We start from the raw sequence: 13,409 nt of genomic DNA, 5'->3' as shown, positions 1-13,409 counted from the left end.
GGGGGCTACTCTTCGTTGTGGTGCCTGGGCTTCTCACTGAGGTGGCTTCTCTTGTTGCAGAGCACAGGCTCTAGGCGCGTGGGCTTCAGTAGTTGTGGCTTGCAGGATTAGTTGTGACATGGCATGTGGGATCTTCCCGGACCAGGGATCGAACCATGTCCCCTGCATTGGCAGGCGAATTCTTGACCACTGAGCCACCAGGGACGTCCCTATATTACTTTGTATAAAACACAGTCTTGCTGGCTGACTGGGGCTAGAGCTTTCCCTTGCTGGCTTGATGAAGTCAGCAAGCATGTTGAGGGAGCCCATGAGGCAAGGAACTAGGGGTGACCATTAGTTGCTGAGGGCAGACTTCCTCCAACTGCCAGTAAGAAACTGAAGCCCTCAGTTCTACAACTGTAAGGAAATGAATTCTACCAACAACCTGAATGAGTGTTGGAAGCTGATTCTCCTCCAGTTGAGCCTGCAGATGAGAATACAGCCTGGCTGCCACCTTGATTGCGGCCTTGGGACCAAAAGCAGAGGACCTAGTTAAGCTGTGTTCTGACTCCTGACCCAAAGACTAGGAAGATAATAAATGTGTGTTATTTTAAGCCATTAAATTTGTGGTAATTTGTAGTGCAGTATAGAAACCTAGGTAATACTTAAGCTTTTATTCATCTCATCCTGCTTTTAAACAGGCTAACCATTTTTGCTGCAAAACAGTTGTCTACATTTTTTTTGTTTTACAGGCTTTATTTATGCAACCTCATTTTGGGTTTAGAATAAGAGGGTAAAAAAGAATCAGAAAGTTCCACTCCATGTCCACCACAACAACTAGTTTGCATCTCACCTTCTCCCTGATACTAGGCAACAAGTTATTTCACAGGGTATTAGCATGAAATGTCACAGAGAGGTGACAGAACTTGTTAAGAGTCACAAAATGGTGAGTTTTACCCCTTTAGATATCCCACTAGATTCAGAGAATAATACATTTATTTAAATAAATCTAGAATTAAAAGCCAGAGCTGAAAAAAGACTAGCAAAGTAGATACTGGAACTCACTTGTTTACATTCTCACGGTAGAAAAACATAATTACAAAGTGGTCTTATGTTTTTGTAAGGAGCAAAATCAAGAGTAACATATAACTGTAGCAAGGTCAATGTTTAAGCTTTTTCAAACTAAAACAACTAGTCACGGTTGCTTAGAGTGAATATGGAAAAACCTATGTCTAGACAAAATGAGTCAATCCGCAGGAAGGGAAACCACATTTAAGATAGATATGTGTCATACCTTAATATTTTTCTCTCTGGAAACATTTTAATTTTCATTTGGAAAGGTTATAGAAAATCCCAAAGTTTCTGAGTTGTAGACATAGAAAAACCGCAAGAATAACTTTAGAGTTTCTGGAAGGGAAGCAAGTCACTAACCCACAAAAGGCACAATTTGATAAAATAACTTGCATTAAAATAAAACCTTTCAAAGGATATAATGTAATTATAAACAGATATTTTCTTTAGATAAATATCTTCTATTTGGTTAGCAAGGCAGACTCCTCAAAACAAACAAAACAAAAACCAAACAAACAAAAAACCCCACAGTTTAATTAGGTTTACTAGTAAAGAACTAGTCTATGTTAATAGAATAATGTTTCATTAAAGCTGTTTGAAAAGAATTAAGTTTTCATTTTCCAAAATTGCAGTAGGAAATCAGTTTAAAGGTCAGAGCTTGCTCAGTTTTCCCCCTAATTCCAAGGCTCAAATTTGCTCTGGAGTAAGATTATTTCATTACTCATTTAATATTTCTTAAGATCCATCCCTACCACTGAAGGCTGAATTGCCCAAAGGCTCAGTTCTTGGCTGCCTTCTCTCTAAACTCACTCCCCGTAAGAACTTATCCTACTGGGTGGACTTAAATTCCATCTCTATACTATTTTTTCCAACCCTAATGAGCTCCAAACTGCCTACTGAACATCTCTCTATTTGTATAAATCTATCTACTTGGGTCTCAGATTTAGCAAGCCTAACACACAACTCTAGATCTCACCCCAAACCTGCTCCTCCCACCTTCCCCCAGGCGTTAATTCTTGTCTTGCTCCTCTACTCCCCAGACACATGCAATTCATCAATGAACCCTCTCAGCTCTACCTGTAAAATGTATCCCAAATCCTACCACTTTAGACACCTCCACCCCTACAGTGTAGTCTGAACTACATCTACTTTTGCTTCGATGGGGGCAACAGCTTCCTACCTAAGTCCCCTGGCTTTTCTTTCTTAGCCTCCTCCCCATAGACAATTATCGACCTAGTGGAGAAAGTAATCTGTGAATACAATTCAGATCTAATCACTCCTCTGGTTAATGCAAGCTCCTTTCCAGAAGCTACAAAGCATCTGACATTGTCTTATGTACTTGTTTACTGTTTTCTCCTCCAGAACGTAAGTTATATGAGGAAGGGACTTTGTCGCATTCATATCCCCAGTGCCTACAAGCAGTACTCAGCACATTACACACTCAGTAAATATTCATTGAATGAATTAACACACTTTGCTGTAACAGTAAAGATTTTGGTTCTGATGAACATTATGAGGCCCTTACCTGGCTGCAAAAAAAAAAAAAAAAAAAACTTTCAAACAAGGGTTTGATCTTCTCTCAGCATAATTTCAAAGTAGTAACTTAGACTGTAAAATGTGAGCTGTTACTTTTACTTTTTGTAGTAACCTTGGATGATTATTCTTTTCTTTCCAATGTGCTAGAAGTGTAAACTACACTTGAATAAAACTTAAAATAAGGACAAATATGTTTTGTGCTTCATGATTGCTCCACTGTTATAGCTCTCAATACATGGAAATAGCCTTTAATGTGAGGGCTGACAAATGGGCAAAGGAAAGAACACGTGCAAAAGCAAAGTGAGAAATGAAAAAGCAGGATATATGCCATGATAGCAAATATCTTGGTATGGTTCTAAAATATACTTGAAGAGAGCTAAACTAGAGAGTGGTAGAGCACAAAGAGTCTTATCCACATGGCTAAGGGCTCCAAACAGCAGGCAACTGCAATCTCTTTGGCTCCTATCTGCATTTCAGAAAGCTTATTGTGGTGAATACGGAGGATGGCCTGCAGAGGCAGCAACCAACTGGAGGCGCAGAGACCAGTTTAGGAGGCTCCAGAAGCAATCCAGGCAAAGACAGACAGACAAACAAACAAAACCCAAAAAAACTATAGCTATGTTAGGAAGGTGTCCGTTTGGGCTCCAGGATGGACTGTGCAGCTTTGAGGCCTTCTTGTGTCCTCTCTACTCCAAGCCAGCCTGAGTGACTGAACTTTGGCAAACTATCACTGATTTTGCAGATGTTTCTTTCTGAAGATACCAAAGATCTGAAGATCTTTGGTATTCCATTATTTCTGGAAGTATTATTCTTACTCCTGACACATTTTTTCCTTATCTTTGTAACATTAGCCCGAAATGTAAAATTAGACATCACGTGGTGTCAAGTTTAGGAAAACTTCACACGGTCTGAGCTGGTCCAGTAATAATCATGTGGTTCTCTGACGGCAGATGCCATCTCAGGATGGCGTGGCAGCGGTGGGATTAGGCAGGGGCGCGGTGCAGTATTCACCGGTGCTCTGTAACACACAGCCATCTCCCCTTTCAAGACATGTGAAGATACTTCTTTCAAAAGTCTGTGCCCCTCAGTGGACTGCTCAAATTATTCCTGAAGCCAGGAGGCAGATGACATACATAATGCCCCAACTCTTGCTGTCTTGCCTTTAAGAAAGCCTACTTCTTTAAATAGAAATCACTGTGAAGAAAGAACTCCAATGCTCAATTTAGAAACATCCAAACCCTTCTCCAACTTCTGCTTTTGCTCCAGTTCGCCCCCTCCGAACTTATGGAATCCTAACTATTGGCTTTAAATGATAAGACTGCTGTTGTCATGCAGTTATAGTAAAGTCCTTTTAGTAAGAGAAGGACACCTTTCACCACTTCCTTCTGCCTCATCTTGTACAAAGACTACTATTCTCAAAAATCTAAAAAAGGGAACCATGACCAGGGATTAAGTGAACATAATATCTATTTTTATTACGAAAACATTAAATTTTGACACATTGCTTCATTGCTTTTTAAAAATCTATTATCTGACTTAAACCTATTCAGCAAAAATGCCAATAAATTATATAAACCATAGTTTGGATCTTTTTAAAACTAGGAACATAATATGTTTTATAATGATCAAACAATAATACTAATTCTGAGCTGTATGAGCTGTTAACTTGTAATCTGTTTTAATGTTTAGCTTAAAAATAAAACCAAAACCAAACACATGCTGATACACTGTTGCAGAAGTTTCTCAGAAACACCCTCCCCTTCACTGTGTGCTAATATCCTTCTTCTTCACTGAGGTACAGAATGCAGCCATATCAAGTGTCAAGGCACTCATTCTAAACTGTCCTATCCTACTCATCTTAGGAGTCACATTGGATGGAGGGCTGATGATATATTATCCCCCAGAATAATGCTATCTTGCCTTTAAGTAAATCCATTCCTTTAAAAGGAAATCATTAGCTAAGAACTCCAATACTGAATTTAGAAACAATGATTCCAACACACATTAAATCAATCGTGTTAGTATTTAAAGTCACAAATTCTGAAAAGTAAAAATAGCAGACGAATACAGAACTTATATAAACAACCAATGAACTAAAGGCAAAGAGCATTGCCACCACATGCCTGAAAATATTATATTTTTGGTGTCTGAAGTTCTTTGCAAATTATATTTTGGGACAGTCCAGTTCAATAAAGATGAGTGTTCTACATAAAGTTAGAATAACAGGATTATCAACATGGGTGGTGGCTTCATTTTAAAAATACATCAATAGTTGTATTACTGAATGTCTGCCACTTGGTTTCTAAATCTTTACTTTCTGTGGAGGCAAACCAAAGCACTGTCTTAAGACTCCGTCTTCAAAGTTACAATGTAACCCCTATCATTCCTAGAGACTGTAAAGCTAGATATGACCCTGTTCCTTGCTGTCATCTTCATCTTCATCATCCTCATCATCTTGGTCTCCGGATTCAAGTTCATCCTCTTCTTCAACCTAAAGGGAAAATATACATTTAACACTGAGGATTTGCTCACTTCACATTCAACACAAAATGATATCTACTCTGCTGATAAATTCTTTACTCCAGAAATTAAAGTAGATTACAGGCCATCTGATTTCCTTGATTTAATGTTCAAGGCTCCCTGTCATTTTTAACATGAGACGAGATACATAGGTTAACTTGCTGCCAGATGGCTACACCTCTACACACAAACCTGAATCAATACGGCAAAAGAGGACGACACGTTCGGATAGTGAGAGTCTTGTTACTGCCAAAGCAATCAAATCAAATCAATTCACTTTCTAGGCTCAGAGCCCCAAAGAGAACAGCTACCAAATGCTGGAAACTGCATCTAATCTGTGTCTTAAGTCAATTCACTGAATACCATAAGAGCAGTGCAGATGATACATACCTACAGATCTCTGCCTGTAGTATCGATATATAGGCACAACATTCCCATGTCACAGTACAATATTTAAAAATACATCATAAAGAAACACAATATAAATCATTTTTGGAAACACTGCAATCTTACTGGATGACCAAGTTCCTTGAGTTTATTCTTTAATGAAAATATCTTCTGATCCTGATCAGCCAACAGCACCAAGAGATCATCCTGTTCTTTTTTAGACTCTGTAATGTCCACCTCAAGCTTGTTTTTCTCATTTTGTAAAATGGCAATGGTGCTGTTAGATGAATCCAGCTGCTCTTTGATAGCAGTTCTTTCCTCAGACAGAGCTTTAATTTCATTCTAGGAAAAGAAAGGTGAAAATCACTCATCTAAAATTAGTATTCACTCTCCTAGGGTTTTAACAAATATGTTCTTTCTTTGATAAATTGCTGCACTTGCCTAGTCTGAAGAATTTGGGGTTAGGGGTTGGGGGAATAGGAGGTTTAAAACACACACACACACACACACACACACACACAAGTATTCACTCTCCTAGGGTTTTAACAAATATGTTCTTTCTTTGATAAATTGCTGCACTTGCCTAGTCTGAAGAATTTGGGGTTAGGGGTTGGGGGAATAGGAGGTTTAAAACACACACACACACACACACACACACACACACACACACACACTCATCTAGTAACATGAGAATGTATGTTAGGCTATACATCAAAGATGGTTACTGTGAAAAATAGAGTTTAACAACCAAAAATAGTTACCTATTCCTCAAAAAGTCCTACCATTTCAGATAATCAGAGGGATAAATAAAGACATAAAACATTTTATAGCAGAAGCCCCATTAGCCTCAGAATTAGAATTCAAGTTTAAAAATAAAATTCTATCCAACTTCACACGTACAATTAAATGGAAAAGAAAAATAGCTTCAAGTAAAATCAATGGTTGAAAAATAATTTGACCACAATCCAAAAAGCAAAATCATACATTATCTTCCTTTTCTCATGTTTTAATTCCTACCTTTTTTTTTTATTACTGTTACCTCATTCCTTTCTTCATGTTATCTATTTTGATTTCTCTGTCACACAAAAGGCTGGCAGGATTTAATATGCCTGTGTTCCTCAGCCTATGGAAAACCTACAGGTGGCTTGTGTATTGGCCAAATCTATACTCCTCATTTCTTACTGTGATTAAAGATTGATAAGCAAACTTAACTATTTTTTACTCTTACTAAAATCTATGTTTTTACTTTCAAAGTACGTTTATATACATTCTTATTTTATATATTTAATACCACTATTTGAAATGGCATTTAAAAATCTTCATTTGTGGGACTTCCCTGGTGGCACAGTGGTTAAGAATCTGCCTGCCAATGCAGAGGACACGGGTTTGATCCCTGGTCTGGGAAGATCCCACATGCCGCGGAGCAACTAAGCCGGTGTGCCACAACTACTGAGCCTGAGCTCTATAGCCTGCGAGCCACAACTACTGAGCCCGTGTGCTGCAAGTACTGAAGCCCACGTGCCTAGAGCCTGTGCTCTGCAACAGAAGCCACCACAATGAGAAGCCTGTACACTGAAACGAAGAGTAGCCCCTGCTCGCTGCAACTAGAGAAAGCCCGCGTGCAGCAACGAAGACACAACACAGCGAAAACAAACAAAACAAAACAAAAAACCCTTCACTTGTGCCACCTTTAGTCATCCAAATAGGAATGGATGTATTGTGAGATAAAATTACACTCCATTAACTTTCTTCATAAATCTAAGAATTTGAGAAATTAAGTAAAATAAAATCAAATTTCCTGGAGTTCATTTCATATAATATGCAATGAATAATAAAAGTTTCACCAAAACCAACCTTTAATTCTTTAGTTTCTTGTAATAATGCTGACAGTCTTCCTTCTACATCAGTAGTTTTTGTAGCTATTACAGTTTCACTCTCTCCTGGTACAGGAACTGATTTTGCCTGAAAGTAGAAATTGGAAAAAAAAAATGTTTCTTTACAGTTACAATCAAAACGAAATTCCAAAGATGGTTTAATTTTCTAGCTATTTTGAAATTTTCTTTCCAATAACAGAAAGTCTAATTCTTTATGTATTTACCCACAATAAAGTGCTTTCCCTACACAGATGAGTTGCCCCTTCAGTGGGGCAGGAAGCCGAGTCAGGAGTGGTGTAGCATCAGCTCTCATCAGAGTATGAGGAAGGCTGGGCTAAGCAAATACCTTAAACTGTGGAAGGGGCTTTGGAACTGGTAGAGGCTAAAAGAATTTTGAGGTTCATGTTAGACAAAGCCTAAATTAGCTTGAAGAGACTGTTGATGGAAATATGGACATTAAACGTAATTCCAGTAAGGGCTCTCATAAAGCTTTCTATAGAGAAAGCTTCTATGGTCTTAGAGAAAACATATATCATCATGAACAGAATGTTGGTAGAAGTATGGATGTTAAAGGTTTTGGTGAGCTCTCAGAGATGAGGAACATGTTATTGGAAAGTGGAGGAAAGGTGATCCTTGTTATATATAATGTGGCAAAGAACTTACCTGAATTGTGTTCTAGTGTTGTGAAAAGCAGAACTTGTGAGTGATGAACTATTTAGCTGAGGAAACCTCTAACCAAAGCATTAAGGTGTGGCCTGGTTTCTCCTTGCTGCTTATAGTAAAATGTGAGAGGACAGAGATAAACTGAAGGAGGAACTGTTAAGAAAAGGGAATCAGAACTTGAAGATTCAGAAGATTCTCAGCCTATCCCTATTGCAATAAATGACAAAGCATGTTCTAGTGAAACATCAAGGGTGCAGCTGGACAACCATTTGTGAAGCGGTTACTCGTGTGACACATGGACACAATCAACCATCTCTGTAGAAGCTGGAATAGAACTGTGGTTCCCCAGGAGGGATCCAGGAGGACCTTGCTTGATGGCTTGGAACCCTGTGAATTGCATGGGTCACCAACAAGGTTTTTGACAATTTTATACCGGCAGAAAACCTGCCAGGTTAGACTTAAGGAGACAAAGATGGGGTTAAATATAAAATACCTACAAAATGAACCGCAAATAACTGATTAAACTGACCTGGTGAGTCTGACTATAATATGGCTGTCCTCATGGCCAAGAAGCCTATGTGACTGAAACTCTGGCTAATGGATAACCTGAATAGAAGGTGCTATCTGACAAATTTGCTTCTTTTCCATAGTGGCTGATAAATAACCTTTCAACCTTGTGTTTACTACCTTTGAGAACAAAAAAATAATTAACTTACAAATGCTTCTGTTTTCTGTAATAGTTCCTGCTTTTCTGTCTGCAGTTTGGTGATCTCTGAAGACTGTGAGTTTAACTGAGACTTTAATGTTGCCAGTTCCTAAGAGACAAAAATAGTTAAGTTGTAACATTAAATAGCATTAATTTCATCAAGGAAATGTCTATTTACAGGAAGAAATAAAAAATTATTTCCTTTCTTGGCCCTCCTCTCTAAAATCACAACTTCCAAGTTTTAAAATTTAAGTGGAAGAACTATTCTTGAACTTGGTGGGTTCAAGATGGAGAATTAAACGTGTAGATTAAACATGTTCACCTCTGCTTCCTTGTGAGATCCAATGTAAACAATTATAAAGGGAGGGAGTAAGGGAAAGAGAAAGGAAGGTGGGAAGGAGGTAGGGAGAGAGGGACTGAGGAAGGGTGGGCAGGAGGGAGAAACCCACAAGGACAGAGAGTAATAGAAGAGAAAAGAGCAATAAATTGGGGAATTTCAGAAAGCAAACAACAGTGGTAACTGACTCAGCACATGTGAGAGAGCTGAAACGTAAGCTGACCTTTTAGAAAGCCATGCTGCTACCTGACTTACAATGCATAACTACCAAAGGGCCTGGGATGTTTTGGAAAGTGTGAGTAAAAATGGAGTCAAAAACAGCAGGGTTGGTTGAAAGCCGGCTTAGGAATAGACCACCAAATCCCTGTCCTAATCTCATGCATCAGGTAACTTTTCCTTTTCTCCTGGTGGAAGACTAAAGGTATATTATTTGAAAAGGGCAAAATAGGACGGTTTTAGACTAGGGGGCCACCAAACATAGATGAAAGCATTAGACCTCCCCTAGCGGTCCAGTGGTTAAGACTCCACGCTCCCAGTGCAGGGGGCACAGGTTTGAGCCCTGGTTGGGGAACTAAGATCCTGCATGTCACACAGTGCGGCCAAAAAAATAAAAAAGTACTGTAGTGAAAGTGGCAGAATTAATTGAAAGTTTATATATTATAGATGTTGAAATTTCCAAACTTCTTGCTCTCTCCCCCACCTCCAGACAAAGTACAGGAAAATAAAGCAATTGTAACAGTGGTTCTCCACTAGGGGCTATCTTCCCCCATGATATCTGGCAGTGTCCGGAGATATTGTGGTAAGTAGTGGGATGCTGTCATGTAAAAAGCTTTTTTATTCTCTTAAAACTTTCTATCATGTACATACACGCCTTTTCTTTGATTGCTTTTTTTTCAGTTATCAAAATGAGTCATGTAAACATGGAAATTATGAACCTTGTTGGTTTTCTTTTATACCATATTTTACTACATATTATAAAAAACAAAACTGTCATTTAAAATATATCTTTGGGGGCTTCCCTGGTGGCGCAGTGGTTGCGTGTCCGCCTGCCGATGCAGGGGAACCGGGTTCGCGCCCTGGTCTGGGAGGATCCCACATGCCGCGGAGCGGCTGGGCCCGTGAGCCATGGCCGCTGAGCCTGCGCGTCGTCTGGAGCCTGTGCTCCGCAACGGGAGAGGCCGCAACAGTGAGAGGCCCGCGTACCGCAAAAAAAAAAAAAAAAAAAAAAAAAAAAATATATATATATAGATATATATATATATCTATATATATATATATATCTTTGGGGCACTTCCCTGCTGGTGCAGTGGGTAAGACTCTGCGATCCCAATGCAGGGGGCCCGGGTTTGATCCCTGGTCAGGGAACTAGATCCCACATGCATGCCACAAGTAAGGAGCCCACCTGCCACAAGTAAGGAGCCCGTGTGCCACAACTAAGACCTGGCGCAACCAAATAAATAAATAAATAAATAAATAATATTTAAAATATATCTTTGGGAAACACAAAAAGTAAAAATTTTTACTTGGGATTTACAAACTACGGGTATATATTAATAACTTAATTCCCTTTAATTTTAATATAGTTCTAGAATTAATAAAATCAAAATAGATATTACTCTTCTTCACAAGAACAAAACATTATGGACACATATTGGAGAGTTGTAAATCGTTAATGACAAATTATTATTATTATTTTTAAATAACATAATTTAAGTAGATTGTAGAATCTACCCTGGGGTACAAAGACACTATCAAAATAAGACATTTTGTTTCTCTCTGTCCGGTCATTCCCATCAGATCAGACAAGTCAGTGGGTGAGGACCAGCTGGCTACTGGAGGGAGAAGGAAGTTAGTCCTAGCTTGGCCAGGCTGTTCACTTCTTTCTTTAGTATCACTTTTTTTTTTTTTTTAAAAAAAGAATCACATATTCCTTTTATAAGAAAGGAAGGAAGGAGGGGAAGATGGAAGGAAGAAAAGGCTTATTTGCTTTTCAAAACAATATAAATTACTACAGCAGAAAAAGTTTATTTTGCTTTTTAGCTAGAGTCATCTAATTGAGATATACACAAGTTTACTTCCTGTTTTTCCCTTTTCCAATTTTAAAAACCAACATTTTCCTGGATAGAATGACTTAAATGCCCAATACATTTAACCAACCAGTTATCATGAAAATTAGGCATAAGACTTTATATCTTCATATTTGTGGCTTATAAATATATTTAAAGTTTCCTTAATTGTTAGTTTACTGATAATCTATAAATAATCTGGGTAAGATGCTGAGATCTGTTAAAAAGAACATCACTGAAAAATAAAAACACAATATAAAGCAAAATACCATTACTGTATAATTAAATCAGCTTCTGGATTTTCAAATGGCTGTCTTCACTATCAAATCTTGCTTACACCTGACAAAGCAGTTCTAGATTAATGGAACTGCAGTGCTGTTATGCTATTATAATTAAAACAAGACAAAACAGAGCTTGGATCAAGCTGAAAGATGACCTGTTTTAATTCTGCAATTTGTTCAGAATCCCTTGCTGAAGCTGTCTCTGAAGACTGTTGTTCATTTGTGCCAGGTAATGGCTGGGACGATTTCTACAAAGAGCATAGAAATAAACTATGAAATAAGTTCAGTTTAAAGAGAAAAAAACCAAAACTGTACACATATAAGCTATGTCTGGTATACGTTTACCAAAAAATTTCACATTGACATTTTAAATTTTATACCCAAAATAACATTTCAACATAGCACATATTGTCTACAAATTTTCCATAGCTAATAAATTTATACTCATACCAAGTAATTTATTAAATCTAGGCACTTAACTGAGGTCATATGAAGAAAGAGCATAAAAGCAGATATTTATTGAGTGATTTCCATGTATTAAAAGAACCTTATACAGGGCTTCCCTCGTGGCGCAGTGGTTGAGAATCCGCCTGCCAACGCAGGGGACACGGGTTCGAGCCCTGGTCCGGGAAGATCCCACATGCCGCAGAGCACCTCAGCCCGTACGCCACAACTACTGATCCTGCACTCTAAAGTCCACAAACCACAACTACTGAGCCCGCATGCCACAACTACTGAAGCCCGTGTGCCGAGAGCCCGTGCTCCGTGACAAGAGAAGCCACCGCAATGAGAAGCCCGCGCACTGCAACGAAGACTAGCCCCTGCTCGCTGCAACCAGAGAAAGCCCGCACACAGCAGTGAAGACCCAATGCAGCCGAAAGTAAAAAAATAAAAATTTTTAAAGAAATGAATAAAATCTATCTTTAAAAAAAAATCAATAAAAGAGCTTTCAACAGAGTATCTCATTTCATTCTCACAGCAATGAGACAGATATCACCACCACCATTTTATAGCTCAGGAAACAACTTTAAAGAGGTTAACTAAGTTGCTCAAATTCAGTTAGCTAGGAAGCACTGAAGCTTTAGACAGTCTGACACCAGAGCTCATATTCTAAAACCTTAATATGATACTGTAGCTTAAGGGATCCAGAAAAATAAACAAGCTGGATAATGAGAATTATTCTTGACTTCTTGTTTAAAAAATGTCAACATTCACTTACCAAATTTTCAATGAAAGAGTCCTTTTCAGCCAGTTGGCTTTGTAAAAGTTCCTGATTACTTTTTAATTCTTCTATCTCTTCTCGCAACCTACCAATTTCTTCTGGCTGAACACCATTCATCTGAGCCCCATCACTGTAAGAACCTTGATGCTGATTGTCTTTTCCTATTAGACAGGCATAAAATTTGAAAAGCCAGCACGAAACTTTTCATTTTTTGAATTGACAATTCAAGTATAAAATAAATACATACTTTCCTTAATAATTACTTTGGCAGGATTTTTGTAAGCACATTTCATCTTTGCAAAATAGTGGGGTTTTTTTGTTTTTTTTGTTTTCCCAGCCACGCCGTAGGTGCGGCGTGTAGGATTTCAGTCCCCTGACCAGGGATCCCAATGCCCCCTGCGTTGGGAGCATGGAGTCTTAACCACTGGGCTGCCAGGGAAGTTCTGAAAAACAGTGTATTGATAAAAATAATGAACTGATACTTTCAGGGTTTCTGAGAAGAAAAAGAGCATAGTCTTAAGACTAAACTGCATGGTTTAGTGATCTAAGATTAAGAATTACAGTAGTTTACCTCCTGCACTGCTGGTGGGAATGTAAATTGATACAGCCACTATGGAGAACAGTATGGAGGTTCCTTAAAAAACTACAAATAGAACTACCATATGACCCAGCAATCCCACTACTAGGCATATACCCTGAGCAAACCACAATTCAAAAAGAACCATGTACCAAAATGTTCATTGCAGCTCTATTTACAATAGCCAGGA

At 38.4% G+C, this 13,409-nt stretch overlaps 1 protein-coding gene across 3 annotated transcripts in view; it reads right to left on the bottom strand.

Annotated features, from left to right (window-relative positions):
• Positions 1-4,035: 4,035 nt before the first annotated feature.
• Positions 4,036-13,409, bottom strand: part of USO1 (USO1 vesicle transport factor) — a 91,097-nt gene continuing 81,723 nt past the window's right edge. For all 3 annotated transcript variants that reach the window (XM_028491919.2, XM_007113647.4, XM_055086030.1), the window contains 6 exons: positions 12,640-12,803; positions 11,576-11,668; positions 8,747-8,845; positions 7,348-7,455; positions 5,620-5,835; positions 4,036-5,077 (listed from right to left, as the gene is read on the bottom strand). In XM_028491919.2, the coding sequence (XP_028347720.1) occupies positions 4,988-5,077; positions 5,620-5,835; positions 7,348-7,455; positions 8,747-8,845; positions 11,576-11,668; positions 12,640-12,803 (770 nt within the window). In that variant the 3' untranslated portion in view covers positions 4,036-4,987. The remainder of the gene's footprint in view (positions 5,078-5,619; positions 5,836-7,347; positions 7,456-8,746; positions 8,846-11,575; positions 11,669-12,639; positions 12,804-13,409) is intronic.

Source organism: Physeter macrocephalus, chromosome 7, assembly GCF_002837175.3.
Source record: "Physeter macrocephalus isolate SW-GA chromosome 7, ASM283717v5, whole genome shotgun sequence".
Classification (NCBI taxonomy): Eukaryota; Metazoa; Chordata; class Mammalia; order Artiodactyla; family Physeteridae; genus Physeter; species Physeter macrocephalus.
The sequence above is the reverse complement of the archived record's forward strand: the minus strand, read 5'-3'. Positions and strand labels throughout refer to the sequence as shown.